Source organism: Peromyscus leucopus, chromosome 20, assembly GCF_004664715.2.
Source record: "Peromyscus leucopus breed LL Stock chromosome 20, UCI_PerLeu_2.1, whole genome shotgun sequence".
NCBI classification, from domain to species: domain Eukaryota; kingdom Metazoa; phylum Chordata; class Mammalia; order Rodentia; family Cricetidae; genus Peromyscus; species Peromyscus leucopus.
In genome coordinates, this window is record NC_051080.1 from 47,158,275 (window position 1) to 47,179,912 (window position 21,638).

Here is a 21,638-nt window from a genome sequence, read left to right on the forward strand (position 1 = left end):
CTCCAAATCTGATCACAGCCCCGTGGTATTGGTGCAAAGACAGGCATGCACCCAAGGGAGACGTCACGGGGAGACCAGAAGCCACCCTTGCATCTGTGGCAACCCTTCAGGGGAGAAAATGCAGTCTCGACCCAGTGGGGCTAGAAAACTGGAGAGAACAAAACTAGACCCTGACCTATCACCAGGTAACAAAACTTACACCAGGTCAGTGTCTTTAGTTTTGGACTTCCGATTCAGTCTCTTTGCTGGCTGTGGGTGTACTGAACAGGTTCATTCTTCATCATCCTGCCTGTGTGCTTCTGGTGAGGTGTCCACTTTTATCTAGACTTTACACTTGATTTTCGCACACTTGTTCATAGTACTCACTTACCACCCTTTTGATTGCTGTTGTGTTGGTTCTGATTTCCCTCTTTTCACTTTTTAGTTTAGTAAATCCCCCCCTCTCCCCATCTCTCTCTGTCTTTGCAGGTGGCTCTCAGCCACACCTGTCACTAAAAGCTGCTTGTTTATATTATATTTCACTTTTGGTAAATTTATTTTTATTTTGGTCCCCAAAAATGCGACTGTAACACTAATAATAATTTAATACTTGAATAAATTTATTTCTGAAAGCATCTAGAAACACTATTAATTACAGCAATAAAACCTTATAGGTCTTAAAAAAATATTATGAATAGAAAATAAAAACTCTTGATTTGCCATGGCAACACAAAGTGTAGGTGGCATTATGTTCCATTTGGTGTCTGTAAAAGCCAAAGTCTATATCAAGTCCCTCGGCTATTGAAATTTTTAATTAATTAAATAATTTTTAGGCGGAGTCTAGCAGTGTGGCTCAGGCTAGCATTAAACTCATGCCCCTCTGCCTCATCTTCTAGAGTGCTAGGATTATAGGAGTATGCCACCACAGCCTGCTCAAACTATTTTTATTCTTTGGAAGTTACATTATATTGAAATTATGTTAAGGGATGCTGACATTTGCCTGTCCTGAACTCTAGTTAATCTGAATTCTCATCTTTCAGAAACATAGAACAATGCACCAAATTCTGACCAAGGGTCTCTAGTAATATTTGGGCACATTACATGGAAACAAGTTCTTTGCTTTTCTGTATATGTCTGTTGTGTTAGTCAGTGTTTTAGGGCAAAACAGGAACTGTGGGAAGCAAAGCAGGAGCTGTGGGAAGCCCCAGTGGCTTGTTTTTCCAGGTGAGCCTCATCCACACATAGATGCCATTATGCCATAATAGTCCAGGGATGAATTTGCCAATAATTAATCCACTGATGAAGTCATAACCTTCATAATCCAGTTATCTCTATACATTGCTACCTGAGTCTTTGGTGGCACATTTCAGACCCGAATTATAACATCTATCATGAGACATGATACCATGGTCCGTTGAGGAAAGAACAAACCATTAAATTATCCAGTAAAACAAAAATCATTCAGATGATTGTAATGTTTACTGAATATTTGTGATATACCATGCATTGTGTCATATTTGCTCTCAGGTCATTCTAACAGTGCCTGCACAGTTGTTATCATTATTCTCTACCATTTACGGGTGAGGACACTAAGGTGCCGAGAGTAGAATTGCCCAAGTGTACCTTAGAGCTGAGACTGGGGGGGCTAGAGCTGTAGTCGGCCTGATTCCAGAGCTCACAGTATCACTGTGCCATCCTGTACCCCAAGTGACAGAAGTAAGCATCTTGCAGGATGAAGACTAAGGAGTTAGCCAACCTAGTTTCTAGACAGTTCACAAGAGGGAAGAGTAGAGTGTAGTTGGAATTTTCTTTGGGCCGCCAACCAGCTCCCAAATAAAGACACAGAGACTTATTATTAATTATGAATGCTCGGCCTTAGCTTAGGCTTGCCCCACTAGCTCCTTTTACTTAATTTAACCTGTTTCTGTTCATCTACATTTTGCCTTGGGGATTTTTACCTTTCTTTCATTCTGTATGCCCTACTTTCCTGCTTCCTCCTTGTCTGGCAGGCTGGCCCCTGGCATCTCTTTTTCTTTCTTCCTAAGCCTAAATTCCTCCTCCTACTTACTCTCCCTGCCTGGAAGTATTGGCTATACCTCATCCCTCCATATTGACTGTTCAGCTTTTTATTAAACCAATCTAGTGCCTTAGGCAGACAAGGAAAAACAGCAACACATCTTTACATGATTAAACAAATGCAGCACATCTTTAGTACATAGTTAAACAAATATTCTTCAACAGTAGAGATTATCTTGGTGTTGTGTAGAAGAAAGTAAAACGTTTAGCTATAAGCTATTGAATTGGAAAGAAGCCCCGAGACATTTGTGTGTGCAGTAGAAAGAAATCATACAAGTATATTTGTGAAAAGAGATTTAATGACATGTGTAAATTCACATGTCTATTTTTAAAGAGATAACTGGCTAGGATAAAAGCGGACTTTCCTTTACAGCCAGAGACTTGGAATGTCTACTAAAAGTTCCTAAGTAGCATTGGAGACCTATAGTGTATACTCTCTTGTTTGAAGTGTAATGAGTTCTGCACTACCTCACCATTTTTATTCTGGGTCCAGTTGGTCTTTTCCTCATGGAAAGCCAACAGCTTCATCCATTTGCAGAGCAGAGATTGGCTCTGTTATTGAAGGAAACATAAAAGGCAAAATTAAAACCAAAATGAATTTTCTTTAATCTGATAGATTTCTAACAGCTGTGCAGATAGAATTAAATAGTTGTTTGATTGTCCCATGTCACGGTCCCCATGTTCTGTGCTTACTCCCACTCCTTTCTGTCCCGGGGAGCATGATACATGCTCAGCAGTCAGCGTGTCTCACCTCACAGCATAAATGAGTCAGAGGTGTTTCAGCAGTCAGATGTAAGCTCTACAGTCTTCCAGTAAATTACTGTTGTGTTAAATAATCACTCAATCACAGGCTCTTATGAAACCCTCCTAGCTAGATGTATAGTACATGTCATAAGACTTTGGAAAATATGTTTGAGAGGAATTGAGTGACATTCATAGTTCTTTAAACTGAAATGTGAATAATAAGAAAAGAGTTGTTTAAAATTGAGAACCATCTCTATATTATAGAGATTTTTATATGACATAACAAAAACAAGTACTCAGTGGGCAATGGTGCTTAGTGATCTTTTTGAGTAACTGATTCCACAGGAAGTCCTGTGATACAATAAACAAGGAAAATCTGACATTTGAAATGAAAAAGAAAGTGTTCTTGAGGTGAAGCTGAGCCTTGGGGAGATGAGATTCATAAATGCAATAGCAGGAAATAGTCTATTTGTGTTCATATAAATAGATCTTATAGAAAGGAAAACTGGAGGAGGCAGGCCATTTGGTAAACAAACTTTTCAATAGACTTGGAATCCTCTGAACTTGTCAAAGAAAACCAAGTGGAGTATTTAAGTGAGTCTGAAAAATAAATGGATGGGATTCTCAGGTTTAACACTGTCAAGATGACAGGCTTTCTTTAAAAGAAATTATAGTACTTTACTAAAGTAAAACAGAATGCTAGAGAATTTCAAATATCTGAATGTTTGCAGGAATCTTTTGGAGATAATTAATGTAACTACTCCTAGGACTCCTTTGAACACAGATGAAGGTTGATGGGAAGAACAAATAGTGGAGTAGAAATCTTGGGAGGGGGAGACGATAGTTTCTTCAAAATCAGTCACAATACAGTAGAGTTAGTTGCTTCCAGTTCTGTGACTTGTGTTCACACTTTTAACACTTAGCACACAGGGATGTCTGTTTGATGCTTCTGTTCCTGCTAGCTGTGATCTAATGACAGAGATAGACTCCCTCGTGGATCTCATCCCCGGGACCTGTTATAGTACCTCACGCAGTGTAGGTGCTAAATAATGGGAGGAAGCAGATGGTAACAGGAAGGGGAGGCAGTCAGATCAGAGGACAGGAAAATCATCCTCAAGACTGGTCTCAAACACCATCTTCTTGTGACCACGCTGGCTGTCACCTCCGCCTTTCCCCTGTGCTGTATGTCTCCCTATCTTACTGTAGAATGCACTGGGTCCTTGTTTAGTTGGCGCTTCCCCCTGGCTCGATTGTAAGCTTTGTGGGAACGTGGTATTTCCTTTATATACTGATACGTTTGAGGTACTGGAGATATAGCAAGTACCTAAATATAAATGAAATAGCCAAAAGTTTTTGACATTTTGTAGTAGTGTCTGTTCATTGTAGTGCTTTTCATCATGATGTTTTTGTTCTGGTCTATCACATACTCTGATACGTTCCCTTCCCAGTGTTCTCTCTCGTCCCCCCACTCCCTCTCCTTGCTTTCTTCTTGCCAGGGCCCCTTTTAGGTTTTTCTGAAAAAACTACCAGATGGAAGAAGCATCCAAAACCTTCCATGTGTATCTAAAGGCACAGACTAGGGATATGTTGAAATACCATTATAGCTGTTTTGACTCAATAAGATCCAGGGGAATTTTCAAGTACACTTCTGACACAGATACTAAATGTGGACTTGATTCCAATCCTGAGACAGTGAGGAGAGCTGACGTACACACCTCGGGATGAACTCTCTTAAGGCACAGCAGGAGGCTTCTGGTCACTATGTATTTCTAATATGTAATACAAAAGAATGAGGAAAGATTTGAGGACATTTTGAAGGGAAGCAATTTAGCACTGAAAGCCAAATCCCAGAGAGATTAAAGTTCACATGACCTGCAGACATCTCATGTAAGTTGAGCTACCAAAAATGAGGCCACCTTATCTTCTAAGAGAGGGAGAAAGGAGGAGTAGAGTTGGAGGTGGGGGATAGTGGGGCGCTGGGAGGACATGAGGGAAGGGAAACCATAATCGGAATATATTGTAGGAAAAAATAGTTTCAATAAAAATCTCACCAGAAAATAAGACAGAAGTATTCTCTAATATTTTAAGTAACTCGTTATGAAAACCCTAAGTTTGGGAAGTGGGCTGTGGGGAAGCAGTGGCCATGTCTTAAGTATTTCATGGTTTCTATGGAGGCAGACTTCTGCATAGAACAGAAGCAGAATTCGAGTCCAGTCGGGAGGCTACAGTAAGGATGTTTAGACACCATATTAACATGGACTATTAACTAGTCTAATTAAAACTGTAATCCTCCATCACTGAACTATTCAGGAGCAGCTGGCAGGTGGAAACAGTACCCTGCATAGGACGCTGATTGCCCCTTCACCTCTTCAGTCACCTCCTCAGTGCCTTAGAATCTCACTGAGCTGTGTATTTTAAGAGCTTTCTAAAGGAAAATTAAGGTGATTCTTTTAAACTGAAAGGGGTACTTACATAAATGACTTGTTCCTTTTCCCAGTTTCTGTGTTCTTGAACGCCACTGTAATAATTTTGAGAATGTCATAAATCTACACAGAATGCAGAGTGTTCCTGCCTGCCTGTGGATCTTTGGGTCTATTCCATTTTCTGTGGCAACCTGGCATCATGGGTCCTTCTCTCCTAGGTGCACAGGCCAGACTGCAGCTGCTTACTCTAACCTAGGCTCATTCACTGAAACTGACCCTTCTCGGGCAGTTTGACACAATATCCAGCCTGAAGGAAGATTTCTTAATGTCTGAAGTCGGTTGTGGGACGCTCATTCCAGTGATACTGGGAAAGGTACAGTTCTGGCATAGGAAATCACTGGACCTAAGAACATTGACATTGCAGTCTTTTCTACTAAAACAAAACTTCCGTGATAGGCTCAAAGCTTACAGGATCCCTCCTCAATGTTTGATACTGTGATTCTTAATATAAGAAACTAGGAATTTTAAATAGGACAAAATTACCAACACCTTCCAAGATTCTCATTGTATTTTATTAGCTGGGTAAGATTGTGTCTTTTACGTTTTAGTCACTGGGTAGAAAGGAAGTGTCCAGTAGTGAATAAACAGAGATAGCCTTTGTTCCAGTCATGGTTACAGTTGACAGGGGTAGAGAAGAAAACAGTAAATACTCTTATCATTACACTTTTGGAGTGATTCTGTGAAGAGCAGTTGCGCACCACACCAGAGTCTCTCCAGCCCCCACATAGATTCCCCTCCCAGGAAAAGGCTGAGCCCCGAGGAAGGAAGAGTGAAGGAAGAGCTGAGACAGAGTCCATCCTACAGACCACCCCGAGTGCCTCCATCCTGCTGAGCTGCCGCAGGAACGGCCTGTGGTAGAGCAAACTCAGGTGCTGAGGCCATGGGCATGTTGGCGTCATACTGTAGCTGCAGAGACTTTCCAAAGGCTTTGCGTGGCTACTGGTGTGACACATTTTCTTTTTCAAAGATCATCTTGGCTCCCTCATGAACAATGTCTCGAGGCATGGGAGGAAAAGCTTTGGGGTGGGCTAAAGAGAAATGGACAGTCATTAATTATATTTTTAAAGTAGAATTCAAAGTTTGATAATGATTGGATGGAAAGGCATTCAGTAAAGAAAAGATTAAGAAGGGGTGTCCAGATGTTTTTATCTGAGCAAAAGTGGCTACTTCTGTCATTTATTAAGTCTATAAAGAGAAGAATAAACAAAGATTTCTTTGGGAAAGAAACCGAAAGAGTAGACTGAGCCATCTGTGACATGTTCTAGAGGTAATGTTAACCGGACTTCTCTAGAACTTCAGATCAGAGGTGAAGCTGCTGAGAACAGTTGCATGAACATACTTGAGTTTCCAGACTGAAAATTGAAAGAGGCCATCCTGGGGTGAGGGTGGGGAGTGTGTGGGAGAGGAGGGCCCAGAACTGATGGCTAGGATGCACTGTAGACATTGAAGGTATAAGCTTGACAGAAGAGGTGTAGTCCACTGTGGGAGGGGTTTGAGAAGATGAGGGATTGGAAGAAAACTGGCAAGATCTTCTTACAGAGTCACAGCAAGGTCATCCTTTGGAGTCTAGTGGCCCGCTCTGTGAAATGCTGCCTCGCAGACCTGTAAGACCAGGACCTGAAAGACTTTGGGAGGCAACAGCAAATTGGTCATTTTGGGTCTCTTAGAGAACAGTTTTATTTTTAACTTTTTACATTTCCCTTGGTTTATTCTTTTCTGAGTCATTTTGTACCTATATAATTTGTGCTTTTTGTGAAAACCAAAGTAATTTACTTCTAGATTTCCCCCTTAGTTCCCTTTTCCAGTTGAATGCTATGCTTGTCCAAATTGTGTATTAGAATGTAATAATCCTGCAGCCTAGAGAGTTAGTCTCTTGATCTTAAAAATGTAGCAATTAGCACCACCAAAGCAGGAGTATTTTCCCCTCCCTCTCTTCCTCCTCCCCACTCCCCTCCCCTTCTCTTTCCCTCTCCTCCTCCCCCTTCTCTCTCCTCCTCCCTGCCCCCTTCTCTGTTTGTTTTGATGCTTGTTCTCTTAAATGCCTCTGGGCTACGTCAACTATGTTCAAGATGCACGCTGGTCCTTTTATTTTGCATGGTCTGTTTTTTTAGTCTTTCTATACTTACTAATTCAAATAATACATAGTGATTAAATGCAATAGATTTAACCAGTGGTCAGTCAGTAATTGACACAATCCACTACTTCATCTACTTGTATTGATGGATAAATATTTCTTTAATGTTATTTTATAGTGAGTGAGTGATCCAGTCTACTAAGCAATCAATGGTCTATGTTAAATGCTTTCAGTGGAGACCCTTGGGTGGGAATAATACATTGATGCTTCATATATATTTTTGAAGAATATCCAATATGCAAAAATGTAAGAAAATTTTAGATTCACAGTTGAACTAGTCTTCACTTAAATCACTGCTAATGGATGTGCATGCAGTCTTTTGTCTTCTTTATGCTTCAAAATCTGTAAAATATTACTGATGAGTTTCAAGATATGGTTGGAGTTGAGTGTATTGTTTAGTATATGTCAATGTTAGTATATAATTATCTGTTATGTTAATTTTGTTATACCTCGGTTGGCAAAGTACTTGTTATAGAACCATGAGGACCTGACCTTGAATCCCCAGAACCCACATGTTAAAAAAAGCCTGCTCTGGCAATATAGACCCAGGCCTGGGGGAAGACAGGTAGATCTCAAGCTTCCTGATGATATATACCTGTAACCTCACCAGGACTGGGGGGGGACAAGTAGATCTCAGGCTTCCTGACAATATATACCTACAACCTCACCAGGTCTGGGGGGTGACAGGTAGATCTCAGGCTTCCTGACAAGCCAGACAGGCTAGCCAAAATTATAAGACCCAATTTCCAAAAATTAAGGTAAAGAAGAGTTGAGGAACCCAACCCATGATCAGTTTCCCATGTGTGGTTTCCACATATGTCTACATGGGCTACCACTCATACACACACACACATACATGTAACACACACACACACACACACACACACACACACACACGAAGAAAAGGAGGGGAAAAATTGTAGAAAGTAACTTTATAAAACAAAATTATTATCAATTAGATATAATATCTAAAACCCTTATAATTATACCATGGGAAATGCCTAGGGATTCTTGGTTAAGTGCTGTTGTTGACACTGAGAGACATAAACTTATTCAATATCATTTTCCCAGTTGTCTGTATGTAGTCTCAGTATCTTGTGGGATTGGTTCCATGGTATCTCTATACTTCAATCTACAAATGGACAAGTATCTTACATAAAATGGAATAGTATTTGCATACAACCTATACACATTCTCCAGGCTGGCCTAGAACTTAACTGTTTAACCAAGAATTGCCCTGACTTCCTGACCCTTCTACCCCCACCTCCCTAGAATTACAGACATGTGTCACGCTGCCTTGCTGTGAGTTGTCTTTGATGGTTCTTTTTAGTGTCTGTCTACTCACTACATTGTCAACATTATGAGGAAAAGACCCATTCTAATTGATCATCACTTCACTCCCAGACTTCAAAAAGAACTTAAGAGTTAAAAACACATTATTATTGTATTTGTTGAGCAGATAGAACAAATGTAAATTACACCACAGATTGTCTCCACCTGAGACTGTTTTCCATGGAATAGTTCTCTGTCTCCTCAGACTTCAAGATACCAACCTTACTGTGAAGGTATAAATAAAGCAGATTAATGAAGCCACATTAGTTTAATTTCAAGAACCACATATTTCATCTACATTGTTCTTTCCTATTATAAAGTTTCAAATTAGCAAGATGTTTAGGTCGTTCATACACTTAGCACACAGACACTCGGGTCGTTCACACCCTTAGCACACAGACACTCAGGTCACTCACACCTTTAGCACACACACACTCAGGTCGCTCACACCCTTAGCACACAGACACTCAGGTTGCTCACATCCTTAGCACACAGACACTCGGGTTGCTCATACGCGTAGCACACAGCACCTTCAGGGGTCAGCTGGTGCTGAGTTGCTCAATTTGGTTACTAAGTTAGCCATTTGGCACGCCTTTTTTTTTTTTTTTTTTTTTTTTTTTTTTTTTCCTGTATTTCAAATACACTGAGTAGAATAGAACTACCTTCAGGCAGGAATTCACTTATACCCAGTCTAGGTGATATGTTTGACCTAGATGGAATGTTTTTCATGGGCTTTGTTTTCCAATATGCTATTTAAAATTCTGATTTTTTTAAAAATATTTTTTACTGCCTTTGGATTTTAACAACCTTAATGTTACGAATTTCCTATCTCCATGTACAGTGAATTGATTAAGTTGTCTACAAGTAAAATTAGACATCTATAAAAACATCAATTTTTTTTTAGGTCAGAATGGTATCAAGCAGTGTAAACAACTTAATAAATTTATATCTAAACAGTATGTGACTTACCTGAAGAGAGTGGTCATCAAAATTTTATTTCCAGGTATACTCGAATGAATACATGGAATTTAGCCAGTAATAAAAGAATGAAAGTAAAAACTGGACTTAATTGTGATTGAGGGAATCCTATGTTCTGTGCATACTTAATATTTTTGTAGTCACACAATGGTAAAAGGAGTAAATAAATAATGAATGACTAAGAACAAGTTTCAGCACACATATCTCAGAGATGCAGAATTTTATTTCATTGGTGCCTGAAACTCAGGAAGACATTTAGATCTTGTTGTCTACTTGTACAGAATGATTGTACCCATAAAATTCTGAAATGCTATTGATCTCATGTTATGAGAAGTTGCTGGATGGTACTTCTCCAGAATCTCCAGGGGAATCATAGCAGAAAAAGAAATTTCTTCTTTTTCCTGGAATGTTCGAGAGTGATCTCCTGATATTCCTATGTAGACTTTGTATGAATTTATTACTGAGGCATTATGAGGCTATGGGTGTGTGCCTCTTTCTGGTGTGTGTGTGTGTGTGTGTGTGTGTGTGTGTGTGTGTTTCCATCGTTCCTGGCTTATAACTCCTTCCACAGGATAGGCCATTAAGAAGTAGTTTCTTGCCGGGCGGTGGTGGCGCACGCCTTTAATCCCAGCACTCGGGAGGCAGAGGCAGGCGGATCTCTGTGAGTTCGAGGCCAGCCTGGGCTACCAAGTGAGCTCCAGGAAAGGCACAAAGCTACACAGAGAAACCCTGTCTCGAAAAACCAAAAAAAAAAAAAAAAAAAAAAAAAAAAAAAAAAAAAAAAAAGAAGTAGTTTCTTCTCTTTAAGGCAGGACACAGAAAGTCTAATCTCCTTGCCTTGAAGTTCATCAGCAAGAAAATCTACTTTTTCTGATAGTAGATAAGCCCCCCCCTCCCCCTGCCATTTCAGAGGGGAGCTGACCTGTTCTCAGAGGGAACACAGAAAGCCGCATGACCAGACGGTGCTGCTGCTGCTGCTGCTGCTGCTGCTGCTGCTGCTGCTGCTGCACCCAGGCTGCTTAGCATTAGACAACACCCTTTCCCAACCACGCTGCCACATAGCTGCCCCCACCTCACGACTTAATGCGTGTGCAATTCAGTTTCACCATCGCCATAAGAGGCAGTTTAGAGAGATTCTAGATAGCTCAACATGTGGAGGGTGCTAACAGGTGGAGAGCTAAGAGAGTACATAGAAACTACAAGCTCCTTCTCTATTGTGCCCTGTGTATCTCTACCAACAGCCTTTGGAATGAGATATACCCAGATGTTTCCCTTAGTTCTGGGAGCTGCTGGGGAGGGGCTTGTGGAACACCAATCTAGAGCCAGTCAGAATCACAGGTAAAACAAACTGGCTTTGGCATCTAAACTGTAGGGGACTGAGAGCATTTTGTAGGCTGTGAGCCTTCAACCTGGGAGATCTAGGACTCCAGACGGTGTCAGGGAAAGACACTGCCGGCGTCCACTGGTGCTGCAGAACTGGTTTCTGTCTTGCTGCTAGAGAGAGATTTGCACATTTTTCAATAAGAGATGTAATCTGTGTTAGAACAGAATAGGAGAAACAGTTTGCATCTGAGCTGGTTTCTCCTTTATCTTCAAAACCACAGAGCCTAAGCATTGGTTGGAATAGTGCAACAAAATGGTGGATTCAAGTGCTGGGTTTGCTATTTATGATACTGAACAAGTTGTTATACTGTGACTCAAACTTTATAGACTTACTGCTGGTTTCGTTTCTTAATAACCTGTGCCTCAGTTTTCTCTCCTATATAACGAATTTGCCGGTAGTATTCTTCTCACAGTGTTGTGTACTTATGAAATGGTTGTATGTGTTGCGGTGCAGAGCTTTGGCGGGGAGGCTGGTGGACAATAGTGGGGTTTAATGTTAGCCACCATTTCACTAGTGTGGAACTGCAAGAGGTCAGGGATTTCTGTCAATTTTTGTTTGCTCTTGTATCCTCAGTGACAGCAACATGTCTGGCCTGTGGTGTGTATGCAACAAATATTTATTGGATGACTCTCTTGTTAAGTTTGTCATCTGTGAAGTCGAAACAATTAAGGTAACTACCTCATAGTGTTTTTATTAGACTGTATATGTGAAGGACATGAATCTGGCTGCTCTCTTCATAATTATTACTGTGCTTCAAGGGACGTAATTAAGACGGGTGTGTCCCAGTACGTGCTCTTCCTCCGTACTGCCTCACTTTCTCTTTTTATTGCACATGGCTTTGATCTTTCAGGATTTTTTCCCATCATGCCACAGGTCAAATCTTATCACCATGTTTTAGCTTAATCAATATTTTTTTTTACTTCCATGGACAGATTTTCTTAAGAGATAAATACATATATTATCATGAATCTCACTGCATTAATAATGAAACTATTGACCACTTCATCTCTTGGTTTTTTCTTCTTATCATATTTGAACACATTTTTACCTCTTCAACTTCTCTGGGTTTTGGATTGGCCAGCTGCTAAACTGTAACATCTGCTCTTCACTTTCAAAACCTGCCAAATAAAAACTAAAAATACCTTTGAAAACTGAAATCTCCAAGATTTATGCTTTATTTCTGCTATATTAACATAAAGCTAGGAATGAGAGAAAAGAATGTTGATTTCAGATTTTAAATTCAGTTCTGGGATATGTAATATTTGGTATGTTTTATAGGGAAAGCAAATATAGATTTAACATAACCATGTAGGTAAAATAAGCAGTATGACTGTAAGATTGGAGTGTGCGCATTTGTCTTTGATGAAGAACTTGACAGTATAATTATAAGCACACTCATCAGCTCTGTGCTGTGTCTTTCTACCGTCTTAGTTTGACATGAGCGTATGTACATCTGTGGCATGGTTCTCAGACATTACCTGAAGTCAGACTGTGTGCTTACAGACCTGTGCTGCCACGGTCCGCATGTACTCAATATGGCTGAGTCTTTGTTAGCACATCTGCAAAGAAGATTCCCTGTTAGGACTGATGGACTATGTGACATGTTAGTGCAGTGTGTTTTTATGAACTCTATCTGTAAAATATGTTGGTTTGTATTTATCAAGTGGCATACGATACTAGCATATACAAAGTATATCTGTTTATCTTTCCTTCAGAAAGATGATTTTCATATTTTCTGATGGAATTTTTCAGGATTTTATTATGTTTGTTTGTGACTCTTAATCTCTAGTTATGTTTGGATGGATAAGAGAATTAAAAATAAGTTGTGATCCTGGGCTTATCATGTTCTAGATGTATGCTTGTTTCTGTGTAGTGAAATGTAGTGGTTCGTCATTGGAGAGATAAATCCCAAACTATGTACAGTGTGCAGCTACACATAGTAGACTGCATATGCATGTACTAATGGTGTGGCTGCACGTGCTAGGCTGCATATACATGTACTACATAAACTATCCGTGTCTTGGATTTGGACACATGTACTTATGAAATGGTTTTATGTGTTGTTTATATGAATTTTAAATTAATCAGGGGTGACAGCAGATGTGTCTGAATAGACTAAGGAATGATAACCAGGCTTGTTAATAAGGTGTAAGCAACCCATTTGTGTTGGTGTGCACTCTTGTATATCCAGCACTCAGGAGACTGGGGCAGTGAGATTAGAAGTCTGAGGCAAGTCTAGGCTACATAATTGAGACCGATCTCAAAAACGAAAATGCAAACAATGCTAAATATCATGAAATACATATCTTTATGCGAAACTAGAAATATTTTGAAAGCAATTAAGCATAGGACTAATAAAGTGGAATCTAATTTGCCTCAATAATTTCAGATTATTCTCTAAACTATCATGTGAAACAAGAATTATCTCATCATTACTGTGGTGTCCAGCTCTGTGTGGTAGTTCTTTCTGCCTTGAATCTTTCTTCCTTTGAGTAAAGTAGCTTGTCTCCACCTTCCTGAGTCCTGTGCCCCTCTCTGTGCCGGTCCTCTGTCACTCAAGGTCGCAGTGTTTAACTATTTGAACGCATCCCAGGAAGGCCTCGCTGTGGAGTTTCCCCGAGAGGAGTGATGCTCAGCTAGAAATGGCTGCATCTGGACTCCTCCGGTCTGACCAAGCGATGCCGAGGCACATACCAGGGCCTCAGAGCGCCTCCTCATGTCCTCATGCAGCCTCTGCTGGAAACTTGGCATGTGTCTTTCTGGGGCACCTGTCACCCACCAAGATGTTCCTGGATGCTTTGAACAAAGTTTCCTATCCATCTCTATCCATTTTGTTTCTTTGGGAATTCTCTGCTCAGCCCTCTTCCTTCATATGTTCCTCCTGCCAGGAAGCTAGAAATGGCCTGTCAGTGTTTCCCAAAAGTTTCCAAGCAGGTAACTTCCACTCCCCACTTCGTTCATGTATTTGTGTTCGTATAGCAAAGCTGTGTGCTTTCATTACCCTGTCCCCATTCAGGCAAATGTCCTGATGAAAGATGAATGATTTAGCCATTCATTCGCCATCCATTCCTTCTGAGCCAGTGCAAGAAACTGTTTTACTCTTAAATCTAAATTTCCTCATATACAAGATAGTTATTTTATTATATTCATGTTTTCTAAACTATTTCAAAGGCAAGAAACATATCCTACATCATAACTCAATATACACATATACATGCATACATATTCATGAAACAGAACTGTAGAAAAACTCTACTCTTTTATTTCATTTTTACTCTTTAAATTTTGACTAAGAGCTGCAGAGATGACTCAGTGGTTAAGAGCACTGTGCTTTTCCAGAGGACCTGAGTTTGGTTCCCAGCACCCATGTCACCCGGCTCACAGCCACCTGTGACTCCAGCTCTGGGGATCTCATGTTTCTGACCTCTGAAGGCACTAGTACTCACATGCGTGCATGAGCATGCACACATCCATACACAGTCAGAAACGACAACATTTAAATAAATGAATAAATTGCTGATCAAATGCAAGTCAGTTATTTTCAGAACTCACTAAAAAATCATGACTGACAGTTCAAAAACCATAAGATGACTTTAAATAAATCCTTTCCATTTCTCTCAGCCTGGGATCTTTTTCTTTAGTCCTCTAATGAAATTCTTCTTTAATGGTAAAAGCTTCCGTTCTTTCAGTAAAACTGATATGTATGAAAAAGTGTTCCTAGAGTTCTCTGACTTTTATCTGGTTTTGAAATGTTGGTAGTAGGAGAATGAATACTGAAAAGGGAACTGAACTTGAAGCTGTGGAATATTAATAAGAAAGGATGAATGTCTGTCTACAAAACAGGAAATTTGTTCTAAATAACAAACCCTTTTTGTTACAGTTGTGTCGTTTTTAGAATGCTGTGAGAGTTGTTCCTTGTGAGCGTTTTTCATACTCCCCGAGCTGACAGCCAAGCCCGGACCCTGTCCTGTGTGCTCCATCCCTTCTCACCTGCTCCACCACTGGCTTCTCAGCATTCCATGTCCATGCCCGACAGCACCCTGCAGGCCCTCCCTCCTGCCTGCCTTCTTCAGACCTCTTCTCACGTGACACCTAGGCAGTGACACCTATGAGATTTCTCAGCTGCCGTGTGCCCACACCCCTTGCCTCTGTTTGCATCTATTTTTCCTTGTAATACTAAGCCATGTGCTGATTTATTGCTGCTCCCTAACTCCTCCCCTCTGGCAACACACACACACACACACACACACACACACACACACTTCAGTGGGGACTTTCGGCTGCTTTGACCACTGTTGTATTGTAAGTATCTACCAAGATACCTGGCGTTTGCCAGGAGCTTGCTTGACTAACTGAACTTGAACATTTGAATCTCTCAGTACTTCAAGTAAAAATCATGTATATACATATACGTGTGTGTGTGTGTGTGTGTGTGTGATTGCTTAGGAAAATCGAGAGGGTAAATGACTTCCCTAAGGTTTTAGAAACTTAAGGCACTCTTCTGACTCCTAATAAAACGTATCAAGCTTGCTTTGTGTTCAGAGATTTCCACCTTGCAGAAACATGGTAACTTTGCTTATCAATGGTGTTGTTTTTTAGTAACTCTGTGTTGCTTACCAGTTTATGTTAAGATGTAACCTTTTACTGTGATGTTACATTTGATGGTGTTATTCTTAGCAACAGTGGGCAGCTGATTGCCTTGTGTAGAGAAAGAAGGAATTAGAGGTTCCTGGAATGAACGCAAACTTGGCGAGCGTCATTGTGCTTCTCCCCCGTGTTGGTGTTTCTGTTGTCGCTTTTCAAAGAACTCTTCTGTTGACTTTTTCCCGTTACTTTAAAGCTAAAAAGAAAGGGTTAATGTAGGCTTTCGTAAGCCCTGGTTAAAATATGGGAAAGACAGTGTCTCTCATCTACACCCGGGGAGTGTGAACAGCTGCTGAAGAGAAATTGTTAAGGGAAAGTGACTACCAGGAATCTGCCCACATCTTACCACTCTCAGTTGCCTTCTCTTTACACCTAAGTAGTCACCATTCTCAGGTGCTGGCCATGCCAAAGGAGGAAACAGCAGGGCTCCAAGGGGTCTGCAGGTCAGAACCTGAGGTGCGCCCCGGCATCGCGCCGTGGTGCCGCCCCCTCCCGCCGCTGATTGGCGGGGAGCTCAGCATCAGCAGCATCTCCCAGCGAGGGAGGGCACCCGGGCTAGCGGCTCGGCTCCCGCCTCCTGGATCCTCAGCTCCCCTGGCGACACCTTGGACGTCCACAGTGAGCAGCTGCTCCTCTTGACGGCTTTCCTCCCGATCCCTCCCCAGCAAAGCCAAGGTCCCAGCCACATCCCAGCCGGGCTGGACTGGGGAGGCAGGGACCGGAACCCTAGGGTTCCTCGGAACCATCCCGCCCCCCGACCTGCAGGCTCTGGAACCGCAGCGGTCGCCGCGCGCCAGCCGCCAAGACGCCTCGTATCTTGTACCGCGGGAAAAGCGGGTCCTGCAGCAAGATGGGCCGGCAGGGCCTGGGGGGCACGGGCGCCGCTGGGCGCTCCATGCAGCGCTCCCAGAGCCGGAGCAGCCTCTCTGCCTCCTTTGAAGCTCTTGCAGGTTACTTCCCCTGCATGAACTCCCTGGAAGAAGAAGACGGAGGTGAGGACCACTGTTGCCGCCACCCCCTTGGATGGTGTGTGTGTTGTAGATCACTTGGGGTTGGTGGCAGGAGGGTTGGACTCAGGTGAGAACTCCAAACTGTGCCTGTTGGCAGGTTGTTCTTAGAGCTCTAAGGCTCTCCTGGGGAATAGCTGCCCTAGTGAGACTGATTGAATTACAGAGCACTTGGGAGCTGAATGAACATGTAGACTGGGTGAAGGCCGGCGGCGCCTCCTGTGTGCCCCACACACTGTTTGCTTTTGTTTACTTCCTAAATCCGCAGTCTCTGTGTCAGCATGGAGTCTGGAGGACAGCAATGCTGGGGAACTAAGGAGGACTGGAGCAGCAGAACTTTAGGTGTCCCGGCCTGTGGCAGCCAAGACAGGTGGGGAGGCTGTGCGGTGGGCAGGGAGAAGGTGGACACACTGAAGGCGCTTCTGCACTGTGTCTACTCGGAACTTCGTTCACTAGCTAATGTGTGATGCTGCTGTTGGCTGTCTCCTATTCAACAATGTCATTGTAAGTAAAAGGGACTGGCTGTGTTGAACTCTTCACCGAGAGATTTGCAGGCCTTCATAAACTTTGGAATAACAGATCCTGGTTTTCCTTGAGGAAGAACTCTCATAAGATTTGGCAACCAACACTGTATAGAATTAAGATGTGCTTGCTTTTATTTCTTACTAAGAATCTACCTAGCTCTAGTTTAGAAGAAATTAACTACCTACTTTAAGAACAGATGGGAATAAAAATGTCCCGTGTTCGCTCTGGAGAGGGACGAACAGTTAATGATATAGTCAGTCTTCAGCTATCCGAGTTTCTTCCGACTTGATGTTGAATCTTAATTTGCTATAAACAAAGACACATATAAATACAAATATAACACTAAGGCAACTCCCTGTGAAAGCATGACTTTGGATTTTCATACTTATCCTTGTTTTTCTGTTTTGTACGTTTACAGCTGACTTTCCTGCAATTATTTCTTTAAAATTCTAGGAATGGTATGAAGTCAACCAATTAAAGACAGTTAAAGTGAATAACTGCACAAGCCTGTTTGTAGCTGCTTCCTAGAATTCCTTACTTGCCAGGCCCTGCTTGTGTCCTGTAGTGTTTGGCCTTGAGGGCCCAGAACCTTTCTTAGCCGTGTTCCACAAATGAGGGTGCTGAGGCAAGAAGAAGTTCAGAAACTCGCCCGTTCTGTTGGCATTGGAGTTAGCACTTGACGTCTGGAGTGACCGACACAGCCTGTGTGCTCAGCTCCCAAGTTCTAGATTATTCTTTATTGATACTTGACTACACATACTCACTATCCTAGTAAGTATGGAAACTATAATTCAAAGTTAGGTGTGCCTGAAAATACAAATATTTAAATAAAATGTAGACTTATTTCTAAGCATATTTAATGCTAATTCCCCAATCTTGAGTTTACTTCACATAAGTGATCATCATTCTTAAGTTATTACTAGGATTTAGGGGTTTACAAAATACCATCCTAAAAGCATTTTTGAGATAGTAAGAAAGGCTTAAACAAAATGTGAAGATTTTTCAAAATTGAAAGTACATTCACTTATCTGTGTCTCATACAGACAAATCCCAAAGGGAGTTTCTACATATACACATGAAACTGGAACAGATTTCTGTGCAATAATATTGCTTCTTGAGTTGCCAAGACAAAATGTTCCACAAGGAAGGTAGCATTTTTAAATGTACCATATATGTCTCTACTCACAAGGAGGGACTCTCCGTAAGTGAATCCTTCACTGGCCCAGAGTCAAGAGAAATGAATCCAAACTTTCTTCTCTGGTTTCACAACATTCCTTCACTCTTGAAGTTCCTGTGTTTTAAGAAACTGTTTGAACACCTCCACGATCTGTGAGACACAGACACCAGTGGTCCAGAGCAGGACCACAACACTCTGCAATGCTTTTTTCTGTTGAGACACCCATGCAGAACACATGAAGTTAATGTGGGTAACGTACTTGGAAGCATTATTATAGTCATTCCTGTGAAATCTATCCAGCTCGCAAGAAGAAGAAATGCTTCTGAACATGGTGTTCACGTTGGTAGAGAACGGTTGATTTAATGGGAGCGGTGGTCTCCTGATCACTGAGCCTACTAAGTTAGCAGTCTCTTCAGGAAAGCCAGGTGCAGAGCAAAGCTAGCATTTTCCTTTTCTTCCCTTTTCTTTTGTTATCAAGGTTTTTTTTTTTTTTTTATCTTTTTAAAAAGGTTTTCCCCTGGAAATAGTGCAATGGCTGAATTCTCATTTCATTCTTAAAGCATGTCTCTAGGCTTTAGAGACATTCTATTCTATACAGAATGTCTATACAGACATTCTATACAGAAAGTGCCCAAGAGGTCCATAAAGAGACCAAACGCTTTTCAGTCATTATTCAGAAATACTCAGGGAGAGTATTTGATGTGTTTGTAGCTGTGACAGTGTGAAGTGGGTGCATTATCTTACCTTCTTAGAGTCTAATGAAGAAAACAGAAATAACTTCGTAACTATAACAGGTATTAGCTAGGTAAAATACAGTGTAATCAGACACATTAGGAGAGCCTGATTTAGGAGTTAAAGAGGGGTCCCCTGGGAGAGAGTGTAAAATGCTGATTCAGGCATCGGTAACACGAGTTTCTAACATCTCATGAAACAGCATCCTGCACATATTTGAAAACGATCTGTCTGGATTCCTCAGCTAGTGAGTAGTAGAATTAGGAGCTAACCCCGTAACTGCTGACTACAGTGCTTTAAGAACTGTTTCATAACAGTTGTATTAGATTAAATCTCCCTGTAGGAGGCCATGGTCTTGAAAACTGAGCCCAGTAATAGTTATCATTAACTATGTAGCTTCTATGTATTCCTTTCTTTTATTTCATGGGAGTTCTTCGAGATGATTTTTGTTTTTTTATGTTTTACTCTTGTGAAAATATAGACTCAGAAAAGGTAAACACATTGCCTACATATAACAAATCCCAGTGTGGCTGGCTTGAGTTAATTCACTGCATAGACTGGTCTTCGTTTCAGCTTTCCTGCTTACTGGCAAGTTTGTTTTTCCATCCTTTCTCTGTGTTTACTCCACAGGATGTTCTCCATATCTCTGAGGCTATTTTAGATAAATGTGGTGGAAATACTACTCTTCCTGTTATTAACAACTTATAAATTACATGCACTCATGTTATCATGGAACCTGTTTGAATGGGTTATATTTTCACTGTGTAACCTATTTGGTCCCAACAGTAAGTCTTCCTTCCTGATACAATTAGTATATATAGGCTATTTGAATGTTTTGAGCACTTATAAGAATAGAGGAACTATTTTAAGCAATGTTTCCTTCCATTTGTAATTGTAGAAGCAACCCTGCAGCTTCCCATCCAAGAAAACATATTTGTGTGGCAAAGCTGCTGATGCATGAGGGTCTCCGAGATGATGCATGAGGGTCTCCGAGAGGCCATCCACATGTCCCTGCGTTTCTAAGCTCGTGGTTAGTTATGTGTCTATTATGGGACGAACTTTACTTCCCCAACATTTTACACCCTACCACCTCTGATTGAAACTTAATTTGGCCACCATACACAGAGATCCTGTCAACTCAACACAAAGTAGCTAAATAAATTAGTATTTAATTCTTTCTATATATCAGACAGTTTTAAATTAAATTATAAGAAAACCAGAAAGAAATGAAAGTTGCTTAAGAATCACTAGAAAGCCAAGGAAAAACCATCTGCATATGGTAGTGAGGCTGTGAGGATTACTGAGGTAAAGATCCATTTAGCACATCACAATGGTGCAAACCTGAAATTCCCGGGCCTGGGGAGTCAGAGGGGAGAGGACCACATGTTTGAGGCCATTGTGAGTGAGATAGGAACCATCTCAGTAACAAAGGACTTATGTAAACACACACACACACACACACACACACACACACACACACACAGCCTTTTAAGAGACTGTTCACTTCATGGGATGATGTGAGTCCTGGTGTGGAGTTAGTAACTCACTTAAGTCTTAGAAACCATCTTGTTTGAGTAACGACTGGAACTTCCTCTTTGCTCTGTTGAAGTCAAATATTCTCCATGTATGTCAGTATAACTCTGCTAAGTGCAGAAAACAGGTGTTGCTACTAATACTAACTGAATAGTTGTGCTGTTCTTGTCTGTTTCAGTTGAATGCAAATGAAATCAACTCTCCCTATAAATTGTTTCTCAATGTGTGATCTAGACGTTTTAAGTCTGATCACAGTATTTACACATCTTCCAAAGCCACACTGGGGCGAGAGATGTATAGACTACTGTCTTAGGTAGGTCCTATTGCCGTGAGGAGACGCCATAACCACAGCAACTCTTACAAAGGAAAACATTATTGAGGTGGCAGCTTACAGTGAGAGGTTCAATCCATTATTGTCGTGTCAGGGAGCAGCTGGGAGTATGGTGGTGTGCAGGCAGACATGGTGCTGGAGAATTCTATCTACATCTTGATTTGTAGGCAACAGGAAGTGAACCAACTCCCTGGGTGTGGCTTGAGCATAGGTAAGTCCTCAAAGCCCACCTCCACAGTGACACACTTCCTCCAACAAGACCATGTCCACTCCAACAAGGCCACACCTCTAATAGTGTCACTCCCTTAGGGGACCATTTTCTTTCAATCCACCACATCCCACTCCCTGGCCCCCAATGGCTTACAGCCATATCATAATGCAAATATGCATTCAGTCCAACTTCAAAAGTCTCCATAGTCTATCACAGTCTCAACAGTGTTTTAAAGCCCAAACTTCAAAGTCTCTTCTGAGAGCCATGTAATCTCTTAATTGTAATCCCCTATAATCAGAGAGAGAGAGAGAGAGAGAGAGAGAGAGAGAGAGAGAGAGATTATGTGTTTCCAACATATAATGGCACAG

The 21,638-nt window shown here is 41.3% G+C and overlaps 1 protein-coding gene across 50 annotated transcripts in view; it reads left to right on the forward strand.

Annotated features, from left to right (window-relative positions):
* Positions 1-21,638, forward strand: part of Rims2 (regulating synaptic membrane exocytosis 2) — a 472,086-nt gene that overhangs the window by 429,590 nt on the left and 20,858 nt on the right. The window contains exon 1 of one of the 50 annotated variants that reach the window (XM_028879285.1): positions 14,552-16,746. The exons of the other annotated variants lie outside the window; for them this stretch is intronic. Within the exon in view, the coding sequence (XP_028735118.1) occupies positions 16,605-16,746 (142 nt within the window). The 5' untranslated portion in view covers positions 14,552-16,604. Of the gene's footprint in view, positions 1-14,551; positions 16,747-21,638 lie in introns of those variants that run through there. 50 annotated transcript variants of the gene reach the window in all.